The sequence below is a fragment of the Erinaceus europaeus genome, unplaced genomic scaffold (assembly GCF_950295315.1).
Source record: "Erinaceus europaeus unplaced genomic scaffold, mEriEur2.1 scaffold_649, whole genome shotgun sequence".
Lineage (NCBI taxonomy): Eukaryota > Metazoa > Chordata > Mammalia > Eulipotyphla > Erinaceidae > Erinaceus > Erinaceus europaeus.
Genome location: NW_026648115.1, coordinates 27,116 through 47,097, shown reverse-complemented (window position 1 = coordinate 47,097; position 19,982 = coordinate 27,116). Strand labels below are relative to the sequence as shown.

The following is a 19,982-nucleotide window of genomic DNA, read 5'->3' as shown; positions in this document are numbered from 1 at the left end:
CATGCCTGTCCCTGCACTTTGCACCACCTGCGCTTAACCCGCTGCGCCACCGCCCGACTCCCTGCTGCTCCGTTTTTTGGACAGGCCAGAAAGGAGTTGAGACGAGACACCTGCAGCCCTGCTTCGCCTCTCACGAAGCTTCACCCCTGCAGGTGGGGAGCCAGAGGCTCCAACCCAGATCCTTACAGCTTCATACTGTGTGTGCTCAGCCTGGGGTGCCTCTGGCCGGCACCGTGATTTTCATCCCTGCCAGTGAGGGAGAGGAGAAAGCAGCAGACACCCTGTGACACGGGCTGCCGGGCACTGAAGTCAGCACCTCATGCCGGAGCCCCGTGTTCTATCCACTGCACCACCTCCACGGCCAATGTAAACAACTTGATTCTGTTTTCCCCGGCCAGGGGGCGTTCCCACGCGCAAGGACCTGGGTTCGAGCTCCCGGTCCCCACCTGCGAGGGGAAAGCTTTGCAAATGGTGAAGCACTTGTCTATCTGGTAACTGAATAAATGTTTCCAAATTAAATTTTTACGGCGCCAGGCAGTGGCCCACTCAGTCAAGTGCACCTATTCTCATGCACAAGGAAGGACCCGGGTTCATGGCCTCCATCCCCACCTGCAGGAAGGAAACCTCCAGAGCAGAGGCACCGGCTGCAGGCGTCTCTCTCCCTCCCTTTTCCACTTCATTTCCACCCCCTTTTGCCAGAGCCTGCTCAGCTCTGGCTCACGGTGATTTGGGGGCTGAAGCTGCACTTGCGTCTCTAGCAAACAAGTTTTAATGAACTGGAGCAGCAGGACACGACCATCGGGTCAGGCCCAGGACCTCCCACCTGAGGGTCCTGGACTCTGCTCACTGTGCCCCCCAAAAAATAAAAAACAGGGCTGGGCCAGGCGGGGTGCAGGCCCGAGCCCCCAGGTGCCTCCTGGGAGCGTAGAAGGCAGAGGCCGCTGGATGTCAGGTGCACAGCACGGGACAGGGCGCCGCCCTGGTGTGGGAAGAGACCCGAGTTCGAGCCCAACCCCCAGCGCCCTGGAGGAAGCCTGGGACTGAGGTCTCCGTAAATCAACCAGGCTGGGAAGGCGACACGGTCTCCTGGGCACCACCCTCCCCTGCGGGCAGCCAGAGCTGACACCCCACATCCTGGCCTTGTTCTTTTAGGGGGTAGCCACAGGGAGACCCTGCGCAGCTGTCCCGAGTCCCCGGGACCCGTGTTTATTTTTGGTTGATGTGGGGGGGGACAGTGGGCACCAGGGGCCCTGCAGCCATTCCCCCCCCCCCCGTGCTCCGGGTGGGGGACCCCAGGGCCGACCTAGTGCTTTTTAGATGCAGGTGGATAAAATGTCAGGGTCTGCAGGTCTGCAGGTGGGCGCTACTCCAAACCCTTCTCGGGCGGGAGGGGCTCAGTGTGTTGGTCCTGGATTCGACCCCCTGACCCCCCCCCCCCGCCCCAGGGCCGGTGAGGGCTGTGGGTCTGTCCGACGACGTCGCCAGCGCCAGCCGTGACTTCAGGAGGGGGGTTCCCAGCGCCCCCCACCCCAGCGTCAGGTCAGGCCACACGGTCGTCCCAGAGGCCAGAGGGAGGAAGGTTCCCTCCTCTGGGGGCTCAGCCTGCCTGCCCACAGGGAGACCGGTGCACCCATTCACTGCGGGAGGAGGGCACCCCAGAACTTGGGGTCCACGGGGGCCCTGTGACCCCCCCCAGGCCGTCCCTTTGGAAGGTCAGGTTTGGGCAGTAGGAAGGGGGCGTCCAGCCTTCTTGGGGGGCTCAGGCAGGAAGGGGGTGGCTGGGAGGGGCAGAGGAGGGTAGGGCCCAGCTCTGCCGAGACACCAAGCCCCCCAGGGACCACCAGAGCCCCAATGGGCTGGGTGATCCCAGGGTCCGCGTCCCCAGTCTCGGGGCTCCGTGTCCGTGCCGGTCCCCGCGGGGACCAGGGCACAGCCCCCAACACAGAGCTACAGAGACCCCCGCCCAGAAAGCTCTGTCCCAGGACCCCAAAGGCGGGCTTCAGCCGCCAGGGCCCGTACTGGGGGGGGAGGGCAGGGCGCCACAGAGGGTCCGACAGTGCTGCCGGGGCGGCCCCTGGGCGGCGACTCTGCCCTGTGGAAGGCCCCGAGCTTCCAGAACATTCCGGAGCCGGCGGGGAGACTCGGGGCTCCTCTGGGGATGCAGGCGGGCGGGTCCCCGGCTCCTCCCGGGGCTACACGTCATAGCGGGCGAAGCTGTGGGCCCCGGGGTGGGTCTGGCGTCCGTGCAGGAACTCGCCGTGACCGGGGAACAGCGTCCCGTTCTGTGGCTTCTCCGGAGACCCCCTCCCGCCCAGGTCCCCGGCCGACAGCGGGAGCAGGTGCTTCCGGGCCTGCTGGTTGGCGTCGTACTTGATCTGCGGGGGCAGGGGGCAGGGGGCAGGGGGTAGGGGCGGGGGCGGGTGAGGGCGGCTCCCAGACCCCGCCCGCCCAGCCGTCCCGTCTCCATCCATCCCCCGCCCGGCGCACCACCTTGTTGTACAGCAGCACGCCCAGCACGGCGGTGAGCATGCCCAGCACGTTGGAGCCGGTGACGGGGTTCCGCAGCAGCAGCAGCGACACGGCGATGACCAGGATGCGCTTGGTGGCGTTGGCCACGGAGTAGCTGAGCGGGCTGACGAGGCTGAGGATGCTGAAGGCCACCACGTTCTGCGCCAGGTTGCAGAAGCCGCTCAGGGCCAGCAGCAGCAGCGTCCAGGGCCAGCGGGCCAGTGAGCCCTGGGGGGGGGGGAGCGTCAGCCCCAGGGGACCCCCGGGCGGGGCGGGGGGGGGGGGGCGCGGGCGGCCGAGCAACACCCACCGGCTGGCCGCTGACCAGGAAGGCGGACAGGTCCACCAGCACCCAGGTGGGTACCATGAAGAAGATGGCGTGGCGGCCCAGGATGTTGAGCAGACGCAGGTGGTGGATGCGCGAGTCCCGCAGCACCTGGGGTTGGTCCCGCAACTCGACCAGCCGCCCTGCCTGCCTCCCTCCCTCCCTCTCCCCCTCCCTTCCTCTCCCCCTCCCTCCCTCCCTCTCCCTCCCTCTCCCCCCCCTCTCTCTCTCCCCCTCTCTCCCGGGAGCCACTGGCTGGTTCTGCCGCGGTTTGAGGGGGGGGGAGAGACAGGCTCCCGCAGCCGCGGCCCCCGGAGAGCCCGAGCCCTGGCGGGCGTCTGTCTGTCCGTCTGTCCGCACAGCAGGGACGGCGGGGCCCCACCTTCTTGGAGAAGATGTTCTGCAGCGAGAAGCACAGGGTGGCGGCCAGCGCGCTCAGCAGCCCCCAGAGGTCGAAGGACAGCTCGGTGACCGTGGCCAGCAGGACGCCGCCGATGATGGGCACGAGGGACAGGTAGACCTGCGGCGGCGCGGGCTGAGTGCGGCAACCGGCGGCCGTGGGCCCCGCACCCCGCGCGCACACACACCGCCGACACACGGGGCGGGGCGGGACAATGTCCGCGGGCCACACCCGCGCTCACCTTGGTGCTCTGCTTCTCCTTCATGATGAGCCGGGACAGCAGCACCACCCACACCGGCATCGTGGCCTTCACTGCGGGGCAGGGCGCCCTCTGCACTCCCGTCCCGCCCCGTCCCCGCCCGTCCCGCCCCGTCCCGCAGAGCAGCTGTCCCGCGCCCCCCCCCGTCCCGTCCCGCACCCCCCCGGGCTGGCCCCGCCCCGCCCCGCCCGCCCCGTCCCGCAGAGCAGCTGTCCCGCGCCCCCGGGCTGTCCCGCCGCGCCGCGCCCCGCCCCGCCCCGCACGCACCGGTGTGCGCGTAGGACACGGGCACCTTCCAGATGCTGACGTGCGCCGACACGGACGCGAAGTACTTGCCGAAGGCGAGCGGCAGCACGTAGCGCGGGTAGAAGCGCGGCGGCAGGCGCGGGCCGGGGGCGCCGGGGGGCGCGGCGGGCGGCGCGGGGGGGACCCGCCAGGCGCGCAGCAGCGGCGGCAGCCCGGCCACGAGCGCCAGGATGTGGCAGAGCGACACGGTGACGGGGAACGGGAAGGCGCCGAGGATCACCTTGTTGACCACGTTGCCGCCGGCGCTCAGCGCGTACCACAGCAGGCACAGCGCCGCCACCCGCGCGCCCTCGCGCGCCCCGCCGCCCGCGCCGCCCGCCGCCCCCGCCAGCCCCGCGCCCGCCGCCGCCGCCGCCGCCGCCGCCATCCTGCGCCGCCGGCCGCCCTCCGACCCCGCGCGCCGCCCATTGGCCCGCGCCGCCCCGCGTCACCCCGAACGCGCCGCCGCCCCGCCCCCCCGGCCGCGCCGCCCGCCCATTGGCCGGCTCCGCCCTCACGTCACCGCCGCGCCCCGCTTCCTATTGGTCGGCGGTCGTGTGACGTCACTGCCGCGCGCCGCCGACGCGCCCGCCCACACGTAGGCAGTGCGGGCCCCGCCTACCCGGGGCGAGGGGCGGGCGGCGCGGCTGTGGGAGCCGGGGGACCCGGGGTCCGAGCTGGGGGGCGGCGGGGTGGGCTCGGGGCCCCACGGGAGGAGCCGTCGTGCGAGTGGGCGGCGGGGCCCCCAGCTGGGGCGCGGGGAGGAGACGCAGCCGCCGCGCGCCGGGCCCCCGACTCTGGGGAGGGGCGGCGAGGTGGCGACGGGAGGCGGTGGCCGCGACGTGCGAGCACCGGACTCTCCAGCGTCAGGGCCCCGGTCGGTCCCCGGCAGCACGAGGACCAGAGCGACGGCTGGTTGTCCCCTCTCTCCCGTGAATACCAATCTTCAAATAGGGAAGACACCCACAGCCCTGCTGCGCCACTTGCGAAGCCCCTCAGGACCAGGGACTCGCACCCGGATCCTTGGGACTGTAACCAGCCGCACTGCCACCCGGCTCCCAGTCTTTACTCACAAGTTAAAAATCTACAATCGGAGCTGGGGGGCCGGGGGTCTGCAAACCGTCTCTCCCGCCTGAGGCTCTGAGTTCAAAGCCCAGCACCACCAGCAGCCAGAACTCAGCAGGGCTCGGGGCCGTGTCCCACTTTAAAAAATCAATAAAATGGGGTCGGGCACTGGCGTAGCGGGTTAAGCACACTTAGTAGGAAGCACAAGGACTGGCGCTGGGATCCCAGTTCGAGCCCCCAGCTCCCCAGATACGGGGTGGGGGTCGTTCTAACGGGCTGTGAAACAGGCCTGCAGGCGTCCGTCTTTGACTCCCCCTCTCAATTTCTCTGACCTATACACAACGTCAGTAAGGGCAACAACAATGGATAAAAGATAGAAGATTCATAGCGCAGACACCGAGCCCCGGAGACTAAATAAATAGGAGAAAAGCGACCACCTCCCTTCCCTGGGGGATCCCAGCAAGTTTGGGAGGGTGGCGTCACACACTGGCGCGTGTCCTCAGGAGACACCCCGCCCCACACACAGCCGAGTGGTGGGTGTCCAGGGCAGCCGCTCACTGGTGCCTCTCCCCTCAAGGGCCGGCCTGTCCCCAGGCCACATCTGTGCCGCCTCCTTGTCTGCACCCGAGCCAGTCCCAGTCCCAGTGGGATGACCCGGCTCGGCCCGGCAGCCGGAGGCCCAGGATGGGGAGGGGGTCCTGCCAGCAGCCCCGCAGGCCAGGTCGTGAGCCCGTCCCCATTGGGGGGGGGGGGCTGGAAGACAGCCCGCAGAGCTTGTGCAAATGGTTTTTATTTCCACACATATATCACAAGATGTTCACACGCTGGACCAAACGGCCGAGTCGCTGCTTCTGCCGCCGCAGAAGTCTGGTTTGTACATTCACTAAGGCTCCTTGATTTTGCGAATCGCGCTGAGGAGTAACCATAAGGCAAAGGCTCTAGAGGAATGGTTCCGAGTGTTCCAGCGGGCAGACCGGCCTCCCGCCCCAGTAGCACCCGCGGCTGCTGTGTGTTGGGGGGGGCTCCAGAGAGGGGACCTTTGTGAGCTGGCTGGGGGGGGAGGCCAGAGAAGGGGGGTTGTTTGGCTTGAGGTCAGAAGGGGGGAAGGGAACCGAACATTTCTGCAGCATCGCTTGAAAAGACGGGGCCGGGACTCGAACCGGGGCCGCGCCCCAACCTGAGCCTTGGCCGCCGGCCTGGGGCTGGCTCGTGTGCAGCGCCGGCCGGCGGGCCCGGCCCGGGCGGGTCAGTAAACCGGTAGCAGCATTTCTCGAGGGGGCCTGGGGCGCTAGTCCAGGCAGACGTAAGGCAGGATGTTGAGGCGGCCCTCGTCCCCGTGCGGGTCCAGCGGGATGCACTGCGTCCAGTCGAACCAGGCGCCCCGTGTGTCCCGGCAGCCGTTCACGCCCGGCCACTCGGCAGCCTGCAGCCGCGCCACGTCGGCGTCCGAGACCTCGCGGCCCAGGCCGGGCAGCTCGGTGGGCGGGCTGGGTGGCGGCAGCAGCACGTGTGCGGGGCGGGCGAGCTGCTCCGGCCGCAGGTGGGGGCCCTGGGCTCCGGCTCCCGCCCCCGCCCCCGAGGCCAGCAGACTGCTGCGCAGGCTCAGGTAGGTCTGGATCAGGCCGTTACTCGACAGCTCCTTCCAGTTCGTCTGCTCCAAGGGGCTGTGCTGTGCCGCCTCGGCCCGCGGGGGTTCGGGGGCGGCGGCATCGCGGTCGGTGGCAGCGGCGGGGGGTGCGGGCAGGGGGCCGCCGGGAGCCGGCTCCTTCTGCGCCAGTGGGCGGATCTGTCTGGTCATGGGGTCGAAGGTCAGCTTGCGCTCTTTTAACCGCACCGGCTTCAGGCCCGCCGCCACCTCGGCCGCCTGGCCGTCCAGGTTCACCGTGTAGTCCCGCGGCCGGTAGCGCTTCTTCCGCCGGCTGTCGGTGCCTGGCCCGGGCCCCGGGGATGCGGCGTCGGGCGAGAGTCCGGGCCGGGGCGGGGGGCCCGCCAGGCGCGGGTGACCGACGGGGGGCTCGGGCCAGCGGCTCTCGGGCGGCTCCGGGTCGGGCGGGTGCGGGAGGGGCGCGGAGGGCGGTGGGAGCGGGGAGGGCACCCGCGAGGCGTCGAGCGAGGGCGGCCGCGGTGAGGGGCTGGGCGCCGAGCCCTTGGGCGCGTAGGGGCTGCGCCTCCGGGCGCAGGGGCCCTCGAGCCGCGAGTTCCGGGGGCCGAAGGAGCAGCGCGGCGGCGGGGCCCTGGCGTCCACCCTGTCCAGTGGCGCGGGGCCCGGCGGGCCGGCGTGCGGGCGCACGGCGTTCACGGGAATCTTGGCGCCGCCAGGCCGGTCACAGTCTCCGGGCTCGGGGCTGCCGGCGACGCCGTTCGTGGGGAGTGGGGACAGGGACGGGACGGCGGGCGGGGGCTCGGGCGCGGCCTTGGGCAGCTTGGGGGCCGGCCCGGGGGGGCCCAGGTCGCGGGGGTCCCCGCGGCGCTTGCGGCCGCTCGGGCGGTCGGCACGGGGCGCGGGTAGGCGCGGCGGGTCCAGGCGGCTCTTGAGCTCCTGCAGCCCCCGCGCCGCGGCGTCGGGCCGGCAGTGGTGGCCCCCGTTGGCCGAGCCCGCGCCCGCCAGCCCCCGCAGCGCCGCCTCCGCCTGCGCCACCGGCTCGATGAGCTTCTGCCAGCTGCGGAGCAGCCGCTTGGCGCGCTTGGCCAGCTCCTCATTCTGGGTCTTCTTGCGCACGTCGTTGATGAGCTTGCCCAGGCGCGTCTCCTGCGGGCGGGCGGGCGGGCGGGCGGGGCGGGGGTCAGGGTAGGGGCAAGGGGCGGGGTGGGGGTCAGGGTCGGGGCGAGGGGCAGGCGGGGCGGGGCGGGGGTCAGGGTCGGGGCGCGGGGCGGCCCCCTAGCCCGGGCTGCCCGCACTCACCTCCAGGGCCTCTTTGGTTATGGGGTACTTCTCCAGGCTGGAGATCACGTCCAGCACTGCCACCATGTTCCGGATCTGCAGGACGCCCGCCCGCGTGTGAGGCCCGGCGCCCATCCCGGCCCCCCATCCCGCAGCCCTCCTGGGCGCTCCCCTCACTTCCCCACCGCACGCTGCCGCCGCCTCGAGGCCTGGCCAGAGGGCGAGCGGGCAGCAGCCGGGAGGGGCGGAGGGGGCGCGGGCAGGGCACCGAGGGGTCACGGAGGAGGGGCCGGGCCGGGGCGGGCGCGGGCAGGTCTCACGGCCCGCGCGGGCAGGTCTCACGGCCCGCGCAGCCCCGCGCCCTAGCCCCCAACTTTCCGGAGCTCTGATTGGCCCGCCCAGCCTGCCAAAAGCCAATCAGGGGCCAGGCAGAGGCAGCCCGGCGATTGGCCGGCACCCAAGCCTGGCAGCCAATGGGCGGGCAGCGCCGGCGGGGGCGGGGCCGCGAGAAGCAGGAAGGGACCGAGAGCTGTCAGGACCTCGTGCCAGGGCCGCCCCCCAACCCCCAGCCCGGCTTGCCTTGGCCCCGCACCCGGCCTCTGCACACAGCCTCCGGCACCCGGCCTCCGCAACTAGCTTCCCGCACCCGGCCTCCCTGATTCCAGCCTCTACATACAGCCTCCTGCACCCGGCCTCCTGCACCTGTCTAGCCTCTCCTGCACCCGGCCTTCCTGCATGCACCCAGCCTCCCACATCTAGCCTCCCTGCACCCTGCATGCACCCAGCCTCCCTGCACGCACCCAGCCTCCCACATCTAGCCTCCCTGCACCCTGCATGCACCCAGCCTCCCTGCACGCACCCAGCCTCCCACATCTAGCCTCCCTGCACCCTGCATGCACCCAGCCTCCCTGCACGCACCCAGCCTCCCACATCTAGCCTCCCTGCACCCTGCATGCACCCAGCCTCCCTGCACGCACCCAGCCTCCCACATCTAGCCTCCCTGCACCCTGCATGCACCCAGCCTCCCTGCATGCACCCAGCCTCCCACATCTAGCCTCCCTGCACCCTGCATGCACCCAGCCTCCCTGCACGCACCCAGCCTCCCACATCTAGCCTCCCTGCACCCTGCATGCACTCAGTCTCCCTGCATGCACCCAGCCTCCCTGCACCCTGCACGCACCCAGCCTCCCCCATCCAGCCTCCCTGGGTCTCTGTGTCTGGTCTGTACCAGCTTCAGCCCCCGCCTCCCAGGCCACTCCTCCGTCAGAGCCAGCCCCAGCCCCAGGCGGGCAGGCTGGCAGGGGACCCACTAACTAACCAGACAGATCCAGGAGCGAGGTCCGAACCCAGCCCCTAGTCGGGGACACCCACAGCTTCCCGTGTGTCCCGCCGGACTTCCTGTGGTCACCGCCACTTCCGGGTGGCCCCTCTGCACCCGGGCTGCCAGCCCGCACTCCGCAGGGATCCCCCACACAGCCACCCGGGAAGACAGACAAGCGCGTCTTGAGGTTCAGCTGGGTCCCCACCCCGAGCGTGATGGGGAGCCACCTGCCGGAAGTGGACCCTACGTCCAGTGAGGAAGGCGGGGACAGGGCAGTGGGGGCCCCCAGGGGCAGAGAGACGGGACCCCCGTCCCACCCTGGGGCCCTGGAGAGTGAGCGTCAAGGCTGAGGGTCACGGTGCCCCTCAAGCTGCCACAAGCTCAGGGGCTTCTGACAATGGCGGGTTGGGGCTCTCCCTGACCCCCACTCCACCCGCGGGACCCAGAGGACCCCCGGTGCAGCCCTCTCAAGGCTCTTGCCGGCGGCCTGCACACCCCACAACTCAGCGCCCCCGGTGGGGAGCGACCCTGCGGGGAGGGGAGGGGAGGGGAGGGGTGGCCGGAGGCCCGGGGACGGTCCCCACGCGGGTCCACCCGCCTGCCGCAGGGCTCTGGCGAGTGCAGCCGGAGCGGAGCGGGGGGCCGCTGAGTGTCGGGGCCGGGGGCCGGGTCCCCCCTGGGTGGCACAGGTCTGGGCCCCGCTCCGTCCCCGCGTCCCGGATCTGTGTCGCCCGCCAGGCAGCAGGTGTCCTGACCCGGCTGTCTGAGGTCGCCCCCGGGTCTAGAGGGGACCCCGGGTCTAGAGGCAGACGGCCCCAAGAGCAGGACAGAGACGCTCCGCCCCGGGCCCCAGCAAGGGGGACAGCGGGGTCCCCTCGGGCGCCCAGCCCCTCCTCCCCGCAGCGACCCCCAGCCAGGGCTTCCTCCCCGACACCCGAGTCCCGAGACGCCGCGAGCGCGGAGGCCCGCCGGTGGGGGCGCCCTCAGCCCGAGGTCCCCGTCCCGGTCGGGGACCCCCAGAAGGCCGGGGAGACGGGTGCCCCCCGCCCAAGAGCCTCGACTCCCCCCGCCCCGCGGCGGAGCCTTCCCCGGGCCGGGGTGAAGGGGGGGCCCTGAGACGGGAGAGGGGCTCCCGCACCAGGGGGCGCGGGGGCGGCTGGGGGCCGGTCCCCTGAGGGTCCCCGGCTCGACAGGCACAGGCGGGGAGACCCCCGAGCTCCCCCCGGCCCCCCGAGCCTCGAGCCCCAGCGACCAGCCCCCGGAAAGCTGGGTGAGGGGCTGGGGGTCCCGGCTCGGCGGGTGCGGGCAGAGGGGCGCCGCGACCCCCGGCGGGGTCCCTGTGACAGGAGCTGGAGGACCCCCCGCCCCCCCGGGCTTAGGCGAAGGGCGACCCGCGACGGGCGGGGGGCCACGTGGCTTGGGGTCCAGGCCGGATGGGGGCGCCCCCCGCCCCGGGACCCCCCGAGCCTGAGACCCTCGTCTCCCGACAGCGGAGCCCTGGGAAGCGGGGACGCGGGGCCCCACGCACCCGGGGCTCCAGGCTGAGTCGCGGGGCCGCCCTCGGGCCCCCCCCCACGCAGACCCGCGACCCCCGGCGCCGCCCCCCGCCCCCCGCCCCGGCCGGGCTAACGGGACCCGGGGCCCCGGCGGCGGCGGCGGGGGGGGGGGGGGAAGCTCCCTGGGGGTCGCCGGCTCGGCGGGCGCGGGCAGGGGTCGCCCGGCAGCAGGGAGGGACCCCCCGCCCCCAGACCCCGACGCTCGGCCCCGACAGCGACCCCCCCCCAAAGGCCGGGCGACAGGCGCCTCGGGGTCCCCAGCTCGGCAGCCGGGGGGCCGCCCCCGCCCCCGCCCCGCAGCGGCGACCCCCCCCCCCGGCCGCGCTGACAGCAGCCGGGGCCCGGGCGAGCGGCGGGGGCTCCCTCGGGGCGACCCAGGGGCTCGGCGGGCGCGGACAGGGCGTCCCCCCGCCCCGAGACCCTCGTCCCCGGCGGCAGCCCGCGGAGGCCGCGCTGACAGGGCGCGGGGGCGACCCGCGCGCGCCGGGGCCCGGATGTGGGGGCTCCCCGGGGGTCTCGGGCCCCGCGTCCGCGGCTCGGGGGTCCCCCCGGCACTCACGTTGCTCTGGGGGTCGATGGCCTGCAGCAGCCGGTCCCTCATCTGCTGCGGGGACGCCGGAGCCGCTGTCATTGCCTGGGCGCGGGGGGCGGCGGCGGCGGGGGCGGCGGGGGCTCGGGGCGCCGGGCCGGGCCGCTCCTCCCCGCGGCGCCGGGGGCCGGGGGCCGGGGGCGCGGGCCGGCGGGCGCGGGGGAGGCCCGGGGCGCCGCGGCCGGCGGACGAGGACCAGGAGCCGCCGGGGCCGCCGCCGCCGCCTCGAGAGCCGACTCCAGCGAGCGGCCCGCGCGCGGCACGCCGGGAAACCGCGCCGCACGCAGCGTCGGCGCCGCGCGGGGCAGGCTGGGAGGAGGGCGGGGCGTCGCGCGGGCCCGGCCCCGAGGCCGGTGCGCAGGCGCGCGCAGGCGCCTCGCGAGCCCCGCCCCGCGGCCGTTGCCCCGCCCAACCGCCGCTCAACGGCCCTCGGCGGCAGGCCACGCCCCCGGAGCGGCAGGCCACGCCCCCGGCGACCCCCGGAGCCCGGGCGCGTCAGACCGCAGGCCTCTCCAGGGCTCGGGGGACCCCGCGCCCGCCCGCTGCAGCGGATCCGTGGGCGGGCGGACGGGCGGGGGGTGCCGAGGAGGCGAAGGGGGGTGCGGGGATACTGGCGCTGAGCCCCCCGCCCAGAGCCGCCACCGCAGCCCGCCCTGTCCCCCTCTCCCGGGTGCGGTGGGGCCTCGTCCTCTGGGCCGGGGGTCTGGGCTCCAGCGGGTCCGAGCCCACCTGCCCTGGGGCCTCTTGCCCCTCCCCGCCGCCCCCCACCCAGCCCGGCAGGACGGACGGATCCTGCGGAGACCCCTCCCCAACTAGCCTCTGGCTCCCTCCCACTTACTCTCTTTAAAACTCAAAGGCCACTGCTCTGCGCTCTCTTTCTTTTTTTTAGCCTGAGCACTGATCAGCTCTGGTGCACGGTGGTGCAGGGGATCAAACCCGGGACTTCAGAGCCTTCAGAGTCTCTTTGCATAACCATGATGCTGTCTCCCCCTGCCCTGCTCTGCGCTTTCTTAAAGACATTTACTTAGAAGGAAAGGAGAGAGAGAACCCGAGAGCATCACTCCGGCACCTGACGCCAGGACTCAAACCTGAAGCCTCTACTCTACCCACTGAGCCACACACACCCCCCCCCCCCCCCCCCGTCTCCCCCAGAGCCCTGCGGAGCACTGGCTGCTGCTGGTTGGTGCTGGGGATTGAACCTGGGGCCTCCGCGGAGCGGTCGCAGGCTTCTCACGGCCCACGGGGGGGCCCCCAATTCAGATGTGAAACTTCAAGCCTAGGAGTCCGCAGAGACCGGTGGTGCTCACTCAGAGGGTCGCTCGCGGGTGTAGACACCAACAGACCGGGACCGGGCTTGGCGGGTTGCAGCAAAAGGGGGGTGGGGTCCCGGTGCTGCTGGCCGGGCAGGACCCAGGTGGGGGGGGTTAGCGCCTTATGCGGAGAACTGAGGGACGTGACGTGTGGGGGCGCACCTGGCTGAGCGTAAAGGACCCGGGTTCGAGCCCCCAGGCCCCCATCCGCAGGGGGGAAGCTTGACAAGTGGTGAAGCAGGGCTGCGGGGGTCTCCCTGTCTCTGTCTCCCCTCCCCTCCCGATTTCTGGCTGTCTCTATCCAATAAAGATATTAAAAAGACTTAAAAAAGAAAAAATGTTACACATGTACACGTATCTTACTGTCCTTGGTCAAAAGGTTAAAAGGCAGGTTGGCAATTGAAAAGACCAGGAGTGGAGGGGTCAGGCGCACACAGTACCTAGCGCGAGGACCCGCACGAGGATCTGGGTTCGAGGCCCGGCTCCCCACCTGCAGGGAAGCCGCTTCACAAGTGGCGGGTAGATGGTAGAAGGTGGCTGGAAGATGGTGGCGGGGGTTCGGGGGGGGGGGGGCGGGTGACACAGCAGACGCCCGTCCCGTGCGCCATCTCCTGGGCCCAAGGGGAGTCTCTGGGGAGACACCCTCAGGGGCAGGGGACTGAGGGCTGCTGGGGGTGGGGCTTCCTCTGCTGACCCTGGGCCCCCCTCCTCCCCGGCTCCCTCTGCCTTTGCTGAAGTCACCCCAGGAAGGCGAGACAGACGGACAGACAGAGGCCTGCCCAGCTCGGACTGAACCTTGGGCGGGAGCCCAGGGCCTTGGGCAGGAGTCTTATCAGCGCTGCCCTCTCTCTCTGGCTCTGGTGCTCTCCCTCATAAAATAGTAGTGATTTTTTTCCTTTAGGGTCCGGAGACAGCTTACCTATTCAGGAAGCCCCAGGTTCGAGCCCCAGCATCACAGCCGGCTCCGGGGGCAGCTCACTGTAGGGGACCAGGGGGTGTGGGGTCTCTTCTCTCTAAAGCTTTAGGCAAAATGAGGAGAAGAGAGCGGGAGAATTGCAAGGCAGCGGCCTGGGCCTGGGGGCGGGTCCAGGTGCAGGGCTGAGGCTGTGCTGGGGGGGTGGGGGGCAGACCTTACACCCCTAACCCCCAGGCAGGAGCCCAGGTCCAAACCACCCGCCACCCAGAGGCTGGAAGCAAGATCCTCCCTCGGGCCCTGGCTCTGGGGACCCCGGGTGCGAGGGAGTGGGAGTGGGCACCTGGAGCCGAGGGAGCGCTCTGGCTGGGCCGGGCTCCGTGCCTCAGTCTCCCCTCCTGCACTGGCCCAGGGGCTCTTTTCTGGCCGCTGGAGCCTGTGGGCCTGAGCACCGCCGCCTGGGGGGACGTGGGTGACTGGCCCGGACTTCCCTTTGGGGGGCGCCATGGAGCAGGTCCCGCGAGCAGAGCTGAGCACAGCCGTATTTATTTGTTCTCTTTCCTCGGAGCGGGCTGACTGCACGCCTCCCAGCTTTCTCATTCAGAGGCGGGCACACACTGGGCCGCAGAGCTCCCCTCAGGGCCGGGGGTCCTCCCATGTGGGGCTGGGGTTCGGAGCTCTTCAGGGGGGCCGGTAGGGAGACTGGTGTCCTCTGACGGGTCCCCAGAGCCACGTTCTTCACCAGGGGACCACAGGGTGACAGACATCCTCAAAGCTCAGCTGGCCCTCTCGTGGGGACGTGGGGACAGGCCGGCGGTGGGTTCGAGAAAATCCCACAGACCGTGAGTCTCAGAGCCAAGCAGGGGCGGGAGAGCTTCCTAGTGTGCGTCCAGGGAAAGTGTGTGTGTGTGTGGGGGGGGCGCGCCACTGCGATAGAAGCTTCTAGAAGCCGCAGGGCCCCAGGCCTGCACAGCATCCCCCGCACGTGGCCTTCTGGGAGGGTCACCGGTGCATCCTCCAAGGTGCTGGTGAGGGTGGAGACGTGGCCTCTTGGTCACAGCTGCCACTCAGGAGCCAAAGAGCCTGGAAGGAACCGGGGGACAGACCCGCTCTCAGCCCCGGGACCGAGGGACAGAGGGACAGAGGGGTTCTGGCCCCACCCCGCCAGGCAGCTCTGCTTCTCTGTCTCTCTCTCACTTTTTGTAAAGATAACTTTTCTTATCTATTATTGGGTAGAGACAGAGAAAAATTAAGAGGGAAGCGGAAGACAGAGAGGGAGAGACAGACAGACATCTGCAGCCCTGCTCCACCGCTCACGAAGCTTCCCCGCTGCAGGTGGGGACCGGGGCCTTGAACCCAGGGCCTTGTGCTCTATTCCAAGTCCTCACCTGCAGGGAGAGAAGCTTCACGAGCGGTAGAGCAGGGCTGTAGGGGCCTCTGTCTCTCTCCCTCTGTCTCTCCCCCTGTCTCTCTCCCTCTGTCTCTCCCCCTCTGTCTCTCTCCCTCTGTTTCTCTCCCCCCGTCTCTCCCTTTTCTCAATTCCTATCTCTTGCTATCAAAAAATAAAGAGTCAATGTTCCACGTACATAAGTGGATAAATAAACACAACACTAGGGGCGGGGCAGGGCCGCACCTGTCCCCATGCACAAGGGACCGGGTTTGAGCCCTGGGTCCGGTCCCCACCTGCAGGGCAGAGCCACCTGGGAGGCACCACGGAACCAGGGGAAGGTCCAGGCAGAGCTGTGTCCGTCTGTCTTCCAGGCCCAGCTCCACGGAAAGACACCCTGACCCCCGCCCCCCCACGCCTGGGAGCAGGGCTGAGAATGAACAAATGACGCGGAGCGCACCAGGTGGGTCTCAGGGAACGAACAGCTGAGAGGCAGCCGAGCAGGCGGAGCTCCAGGCACCGCTGATCCCTGCACCTGGGTCTCCTGGCCCCCCCAAAGGGCCCGGAGGTGGGGGGGCAGCCCAGTTCCCAGACCCCAGGCCCAGGGAGCTTCCCCCGGTGCTGCGGGGCTCCCCGTGCGGACTCACAGGACCATGCAGAGCATCATGAAGACGTTCCAGAGCGCGATGAAGATGCGGAAGTAGCGCAGGCTGAGCAGGAACTCCCGCACGTTGTCACCTGGGGTGGGGGCTCAGGTCACACTCCCACCCCACCCCACCCCACCCTCACCCCAGCCAAACACAGGGACCCCCGAAACTCACTCACGTCCACAGCTGCCCGAGGCCCTCCCACCCCATCCAATCGGTTACTTCTTCCCTTCCACACTCACTCACTCACTCACTCACTCATTCTTTTATTCCCTCACTCGCTGACTCCCACCCTCCCTCACTCACTCACTCACACTCCCTCACTCATTCACTCCCTCATTCACTCACACTCTCACTCCCTCATTCATTCACTCACTCTCCACTCTCTCATTCATTCACTCTCATTCTCTCATTCACTCATTTACTCACTCACTCCCTCATTCATTCATTCACTCCCTCATTCACTCACTCATTCACTCTCCACTCCCTCATTCATTCACTCACTCACTCACACTCCTTCATTCATTCTTTCACTCACTCCCTCATTCACTCACTCATTCACTCACTCACTCCCTCATTCACTCACACTCTCACTCACTCCCTCATTCACTCCCTCCCTCCCTCCCTCCTTCATTCACTTCCTCCCTCCCTCCTTCACAGGGCCCACAGCCCAAGCAGCAGGGAAGCTGCCTCCTCCAGGCTGGCGGGGGGGCCGGGCAGCATGGCTGTGTCTGGGGCAGGGGCGGGCAGGAGCAGGGCAGGGGCGGGCAGTGCGGCTATGTCTGGAGCAGGGCAGGGGTGGGCAGGGGCGGGCAGGGGCAGGGCAGGAGCGGGCAGGAGCAGGGCAGGCGTGGGCAGGGGCGGGCAGGAGCAGGGCAGGAGCAGGGCAGGGGCGGGCAGGAGCAGGGCAGGAGCAGGGCAGGGGCAGGGCAGGGGCAGGGCAGGGGTGGGCAGGGGCAGGGCAGGGGCGGGCAGGGGCAGGGCAGGAGCAGGGCAGGGGCAGGGCAGGAGCAGGGCAGGGGCAGGCAGGGGCAGGGCAGGAGCAGGCAGGAGCAGGGCAGGGGCAGGGCAGGAGTAGGGCAGGGGCAGGGCAGGAGTAGGGCAGGAGCAGGGCAGGGACAGGGCACGAGCAGGGCAGGAGCAGGGCAGGGGCGGGCAGGGGCAGGGCAGGGGTGGGCAGGAGCAGGGCAGGAGCAGGCAGGAGCAGGGCAGGAGCAGGGCAGGGGCGGGCAGGAGCGGGGCGGGCAGGGGCAGGGCAGGGGCAGGGCAGGGGCAGGGCAGGGGCAGGCAGGGGCGGGCAGGGCAGGGGCGGGCAGGGGCAGGGCAGGGGTGGGCAGGGGCAGGGCAGGGGCGGGCAGGGGCAGGGCAGGAGTAGGGCAGGAGCAGGGCAGGGGCAGGGCACGAGCAGGGCAGGAGCAGGGCAGGGGCGGGCAGGGGCAGGGCAGGGGCGGGCAGGAGCAGGGCAGGGGCGGGCAGGGGCAGGGCAGGGGCGGGCAGGAGCAGGGCAGGAGCAGGGCAGGAGCAGGGCAGGGGCGGGCAGGAGCGGGCAGGAGCAGGGCAGGTGCGGGCAGGAGCAGGCAGGAGCAGGGCAGGAGCAGGGCAGGGGCAAGCAGGAGCGGGGTGGGCAGGGGCAGGGCAGGGGCAGGGCAGGGGCGGGCAGGGCAGGGGCGGGCAGGGGCAGGGCAGGGGCAGGGCAGGGGCGGGCAGGGCAGGGGCGGGCAGGGGCAGGGCAGGGGTGGGCAGGGGCGGGGCAGGGGCAGGAGCAGGCAGGGGCAGGGCAGGGGCAGGAGCAGGGCAGGGGCAGGCAGGAGCAGGGCAGGAGCAGGGCAGGGGCAAGGCAGGGGCAGGGCAGGGGCAGGAGCAGGGCAGGGGCAGGCAGGAGCAGGGCAGGGGCAAGGCAGGGGCAGGGCAGGGGCAGGAGCAGGGCAGGGGCAAGGCAGGGGCAAGGCAGGGGCAGGGCAGGGGCAGGAGCAGGGCAGGGGCAGGCAGGAGCAGGGCAGGGGCAAGGCAGGGGCAGGGCAGGGGCAGGAGCAGGGCAGGGGCAAGGCAGGGGCAAGGCAGGGGCAGGGCAGGGGCAGGTGCAGGGCAGGGGCGGGCAGGGGCGGGCAGGAGCGGGCAGGAGCAGGGCAGGGGCGGGCAGGGGCAGGGCAGGAGCGGGCAGGAGCAGGGCAGGGGCGGGCAGCGGCGGGCAGTGCCCAGGCTGGGCCGAGCGGCACCGGGGCCTGAACCCAGACCGCCCCGAGCTCCGGCGCCGACCTGTGCTGGGCTCCCGAGACTCCTCTTCCCCGAAGCCCTGCGTGTCCTTCTTCTTCCTGCGGGCAGAGACGGGCGATGGGGGCGCGTCCCGGGGGGCCGGGGGCCGGGCGGGGGCCGCGGGAGAGAAGGCGAGTCCGGATGTACAGCCAGCGCGAGGCCCGGGAGGTAGCCTTGCTGTGAATGAGGCCCTGGGTTCGAGCCCAGGCACCACATGGGAGCACCAGGCAGGGCACCGGGGAAGCTCCACGAACGGTGAAACACCTGGCTGGCAGTGGCGAAGCCTGGGCGCGACGGCCAACATTAGATACACGAGTCAACAGGTAAAATAAGGCCGGAGAGAGGACTCCTCCCTGGGGAGGGAGCCCGCCCGAGGGAGCCCGCCCTGTCCCGTCTGCGGCTCCGGGGGGGAAGCCCGGCACCGCATGGAGGCGCTCACACACAGCAGCGGGGGCAGCTCTGCTGCAGCGCGGGGTCTCCGTCCCTCCGTCTCCAGGAAAGAAACAGGCCCAAGCAGGGTCCTCTCTGCTCTCCCTGGACCCGGGCCCCCGGCCCCCACCTGCAGGGGGAAGCTTCACGAGCGGTGGAGCAGGGCTGCGGCTGTCTGTCTGTCTGTCTGTCTCTATCTCCCCCGCCCCTCTTGATGTCTGGCTGTCTCTATCGTAATAAAGATAACGAAAACATTATTTTAGAAAAAGACAAAGCAGCCGCGACGGCAGCCGGCGCGATTAAACGCATCCGTGCACAAAAAAGAGAGAAAACATTACAGCAGATGCCCCGGCAGGCGGGCGGGAGGAGGGAGGTGGGCGGGGCCGACGTGGTGGGCGGAGTCTCGACAGAGGCGTGCCCTGCGCGTGCGCGGGGAGGGGCCACGTGGCTGTGGGCGGGGCCCGGGCCGGTCTGGGGGCGTGTCCAGGCTGTGGGCGGGGCTTGCACGGCCACGCTCGCGGGGGTGGTCCCCGGCCCCCGGCCCCTCCCGCGGCCTACTCACAGCTTGAAGTTGAGCACGGCGCCCGCGTTCATCAGCAGCGTCCTGCGGGGAGACAAGGAGCGGTTACCCGGCCGCCCCCCGCCCCGCCGCCCCCGGCCGCCCTGGACCGCCCCGGGCCCCCCCACCGCCGTACCCGAACAGCAGGATGTCCCCGATCATCCTGACGGCCGCTCGGGTCCGGCGCAACCGGAAGCGGAAGTCTCTCGGAGGGCGGGCCTCGGGGCTTTCCCCGACCAATCGAGACGCAGCATCGTCTTGCGGCAAGCCAATCGCAGGCCGGGATTGGGCGGGGCGGTCCCCGCCCCCCGCCCCTATCCCCGCCCCTAAGCTCCTGCTGGAGCGTAGAGGGGGCGTGGCGAGTGCGTGACGTAAGAGGGGCGGGCGGGGCGGTTCTGGACCTTGCTGCGCATGCGCGCGAGCTCCCGTCGTCCCCGGGGGTACTTCCCTCTGGACTGTCCTTGCAGAAAAGGGGTTCAGGAAGGCCCTGGCTACTGAACGGGGGTCCCTGACCGTGGGCTGTACAAAGAAAAGAGTCCCGAGGCTGTGGGCTCCCCCGAGTATGGGTGTCTCTCGACTGATTGGGCCTCAAGATGGGGGTCACCCATTCTCCTTTGGGAAGTGAGGGTCCCCCTACACTGCTGTCATTTCCGGCGGGCTCTGTCACCCCAGGCATCTCCGTGGGGACATGGTGTCATGAGCGATTGAGCCTCATGAAAAGTGGGGACCCACCTTACGAGGCTGTCACCACTGTGGATTCTGGGGTGCTGACCCAGAGGTCCCTACTCCCCTCTAGATATTGGGGGCGGGCATGGAAGTCTCGATGGACCCCAGAACTGGGTCAGGACAGCTGCGCAGAGTAGGGGGCGTGGGGGTTCGCTTCTCACCCGGGACCCACCGGCGATCCCGAACTGGGGGTGTCACAGAGCACGTGGGTGCTAATAAAGCCCCCCACACCTCAGATGGGAGGGTCTGAGGCAGCTCCCATGAGGGCACCCTCTGCGCCCCTTCCCCCAGCGCCCCATCTCCAGGGACAGAGGTCCCGATCCGCGGGAGCCACAGGACGCCTGAGCCTTGACGTAGCCCCCCTCCCCCAGTGGACGGCACCCCTCCTCCAGCTCACAGCACACAGCCCACACCCCACACCCCTAGACTCGGGCAGCCACTTCGCTCCGTAAACTGGGTCCTCCTCCTCCAGGAACCGGCCTAGGGAGGCCGGGCGCAGGGGCGGGGACGTAACGGGGGTGGGGAGGGAGTCCCCGGCTTGGTGCGGTGGGGATGGGTCTGGGGGCGGT

At 70.6% G+C, this 19,982-nt stretch overlaps 3 protein-coding genes across 5 annotated transcripts; all 3 read right to left on the bottom strand.

The window, feature by feature from the left end:
* Window positions 1-746: 746 nt before the first annotated feature.
* Window positions 747-4,205, bottom strand: SLC35E1 (solute carrier family 35 member E1). Of its 2 annotated transcripts, none has more exons than XM_060184744.1 (6): window positions 3,760-4,205; window positions 3,475-3,545; window positions 3,216-3,353; window positions 2,819-2,944; window positions 2,491-2,667; window positions 747-2,375 (listed from the first exon to the last, which is right to left on the bottom strand). In XM_060184744.1, the coding sequence occupies exons 1-6, from the start codon at window positions 4,163-4,165 to the stop codon at window positions 2,193-2,195; spliced, it is 1,101 nt and encodes a 366-aa protein (XP_060040727.1). In that variant the 5' UTR covers window positions 4,166-4,205; the 3' UTR covers window positions 747-2,192. The 2 variants fall into 2 exon arrangements, with proteins under 2 accessions (XP_060040727.1, XP_060040726.1); XM_060184743.1 differs by having other exon boundaries at window positions 2,491-2,736; window positions 3,760-4,204.
* Window positions 4,206-5,616: 1,411 nt separating this feature from the next.
* MED26 (mediator complex subunit 26) lies at window positions 5,617-13,474 on the bottom strand. 2 transcript variants are annotated; one of them, XM_060184742.1, is made up of 3 exons: window positions 13,419-13,474; window positions 7,745-7,819; window positions 5,617-7,591 (listed from the first exon to the last, which is right to left on the bottom strand). In XM_060184742.1, the coding sequence occupies exons 2-3, from the start codon at window positions 7,808-7,810 to the stop codon at window positions 6,131-6,133; spliced, it is 1,527 nt and encodes a 508-aa protein (XP_060040725.1). In that variant the 5' UTR covers window positions 7,811-7,819; window positions 13,419-13,474; the 3' UTR covers window positions 5,617-6,130. The 2 variants fall into 2 exon arrangements, with proteins under 2 accessions (XP_060040725.1, XP_060040724.1); XM_060184741.1 differs by lacking the exon at window positions 13,419-13,474 and adding an exon at window positions 11,160-11,492.
* A 468-nt stretch (window positions 13,475-13,942) lies between these two features.
* SMIM7 (small integral membrane protein 7) lies at window positions 13,943-18,917 on the bottom strand. The gene is made up of 5 exons (XM_016192640.2): window positions 18,824-18,917; window positions 18,691-18,732; window positions 17,703-17,758; window positions 15,447-15,537; window positions 13,943-14,495 (listed from the first exon to the last, which is right to left on the bottom strand). Exons 1-5 carry the CDS (start codon window positions 18,847-18,849, stop codon window positions 14,480-14,482), a joined length of 231 nt encoding a protein of 76 aa, XP_016048126.1. The 5' UTR covers window positions 18,850-18,917; the 3' UTR covers window positions 13,943-14,479.
* Window positions 18,918-19,982: the final 1,065 nt, after the last annotated feature.

What these genes read in the sequence shown, in the direction of transcription:
- MED26 (XM_060184741.1), bottom strand. Translation starts at nt 11,231, where the DNA reads ATGACAGCGGCTCCGGCGTCCCCGCAGCAGATGAGGGACCGGCTGCTG. An exon ending in CCATCGACCCCCAGAGCAAC is followed by an intron (nt 7,820 to 11,159) that starts GTGAGTGCCGGG and finishes GGCGTCCTGCAG; the next exon opens with ATCCGGAACATGGTGGCAGT. An exon ending in TAACCAAAGAGGCCCTGGAG is followed by an intron (nt 7,592 to 7,744) that starts GTGAGTGCGGGC and finishes GCCCGCCCGCAG; the next exon opens with GAGACGCGCCTGGGCAAGCT.
- SLC35E1 (XM_060184743.1), bottom strand. Translation starts at nt 4,165, where the DNA reads ATGGCGGCGGCGGCGGCGGCGGCGGCGGGCGCGGGGCTGGCGGGGGCG. An exon ending in AGGAGAAGCAGAGCACCAAG is followed by an intron (nt 3,354 to 3,474) that starts GTGAGCGCGGGT and finishes GCGCCGCCGCAG; the next exon opens with GTCTACCTGTCCCTCGTGCC. An exon ending in GCGTGCTGCTGTACAACAAG is followed by an intron (nt 2,376 to 2,490) that starts GTGGTGCGCCGG and finishes CTGCCCCCGCAG; the next exon opens with ATCAAGTACGACGCCAACCA.
- SMIM7 (XM_016192640.2), bottom strand. Translation starts at nt 18,849, where the DNA reads ATGATCGGGGACATCCTGCTGTTCGG. An exon ending in GGGGACATCCTGCTGTTCGG is followed by an intron (nt 18,733 to 18,823) that starts GTACGGCGGTGG and finishes GTCTCCCCGCAG; the next exon opens with GACGCTGCTGATGAACGCGG. An exon ending in GCCGTGCTCAACTTCAAGCT is followed by an intron (nt 17,759 to 18,690) that starts GTGAGTAGGCCG and finishes CTCTGCCCGCAG; the next exon opens with GAAGAAGAAGGACACGCAGG.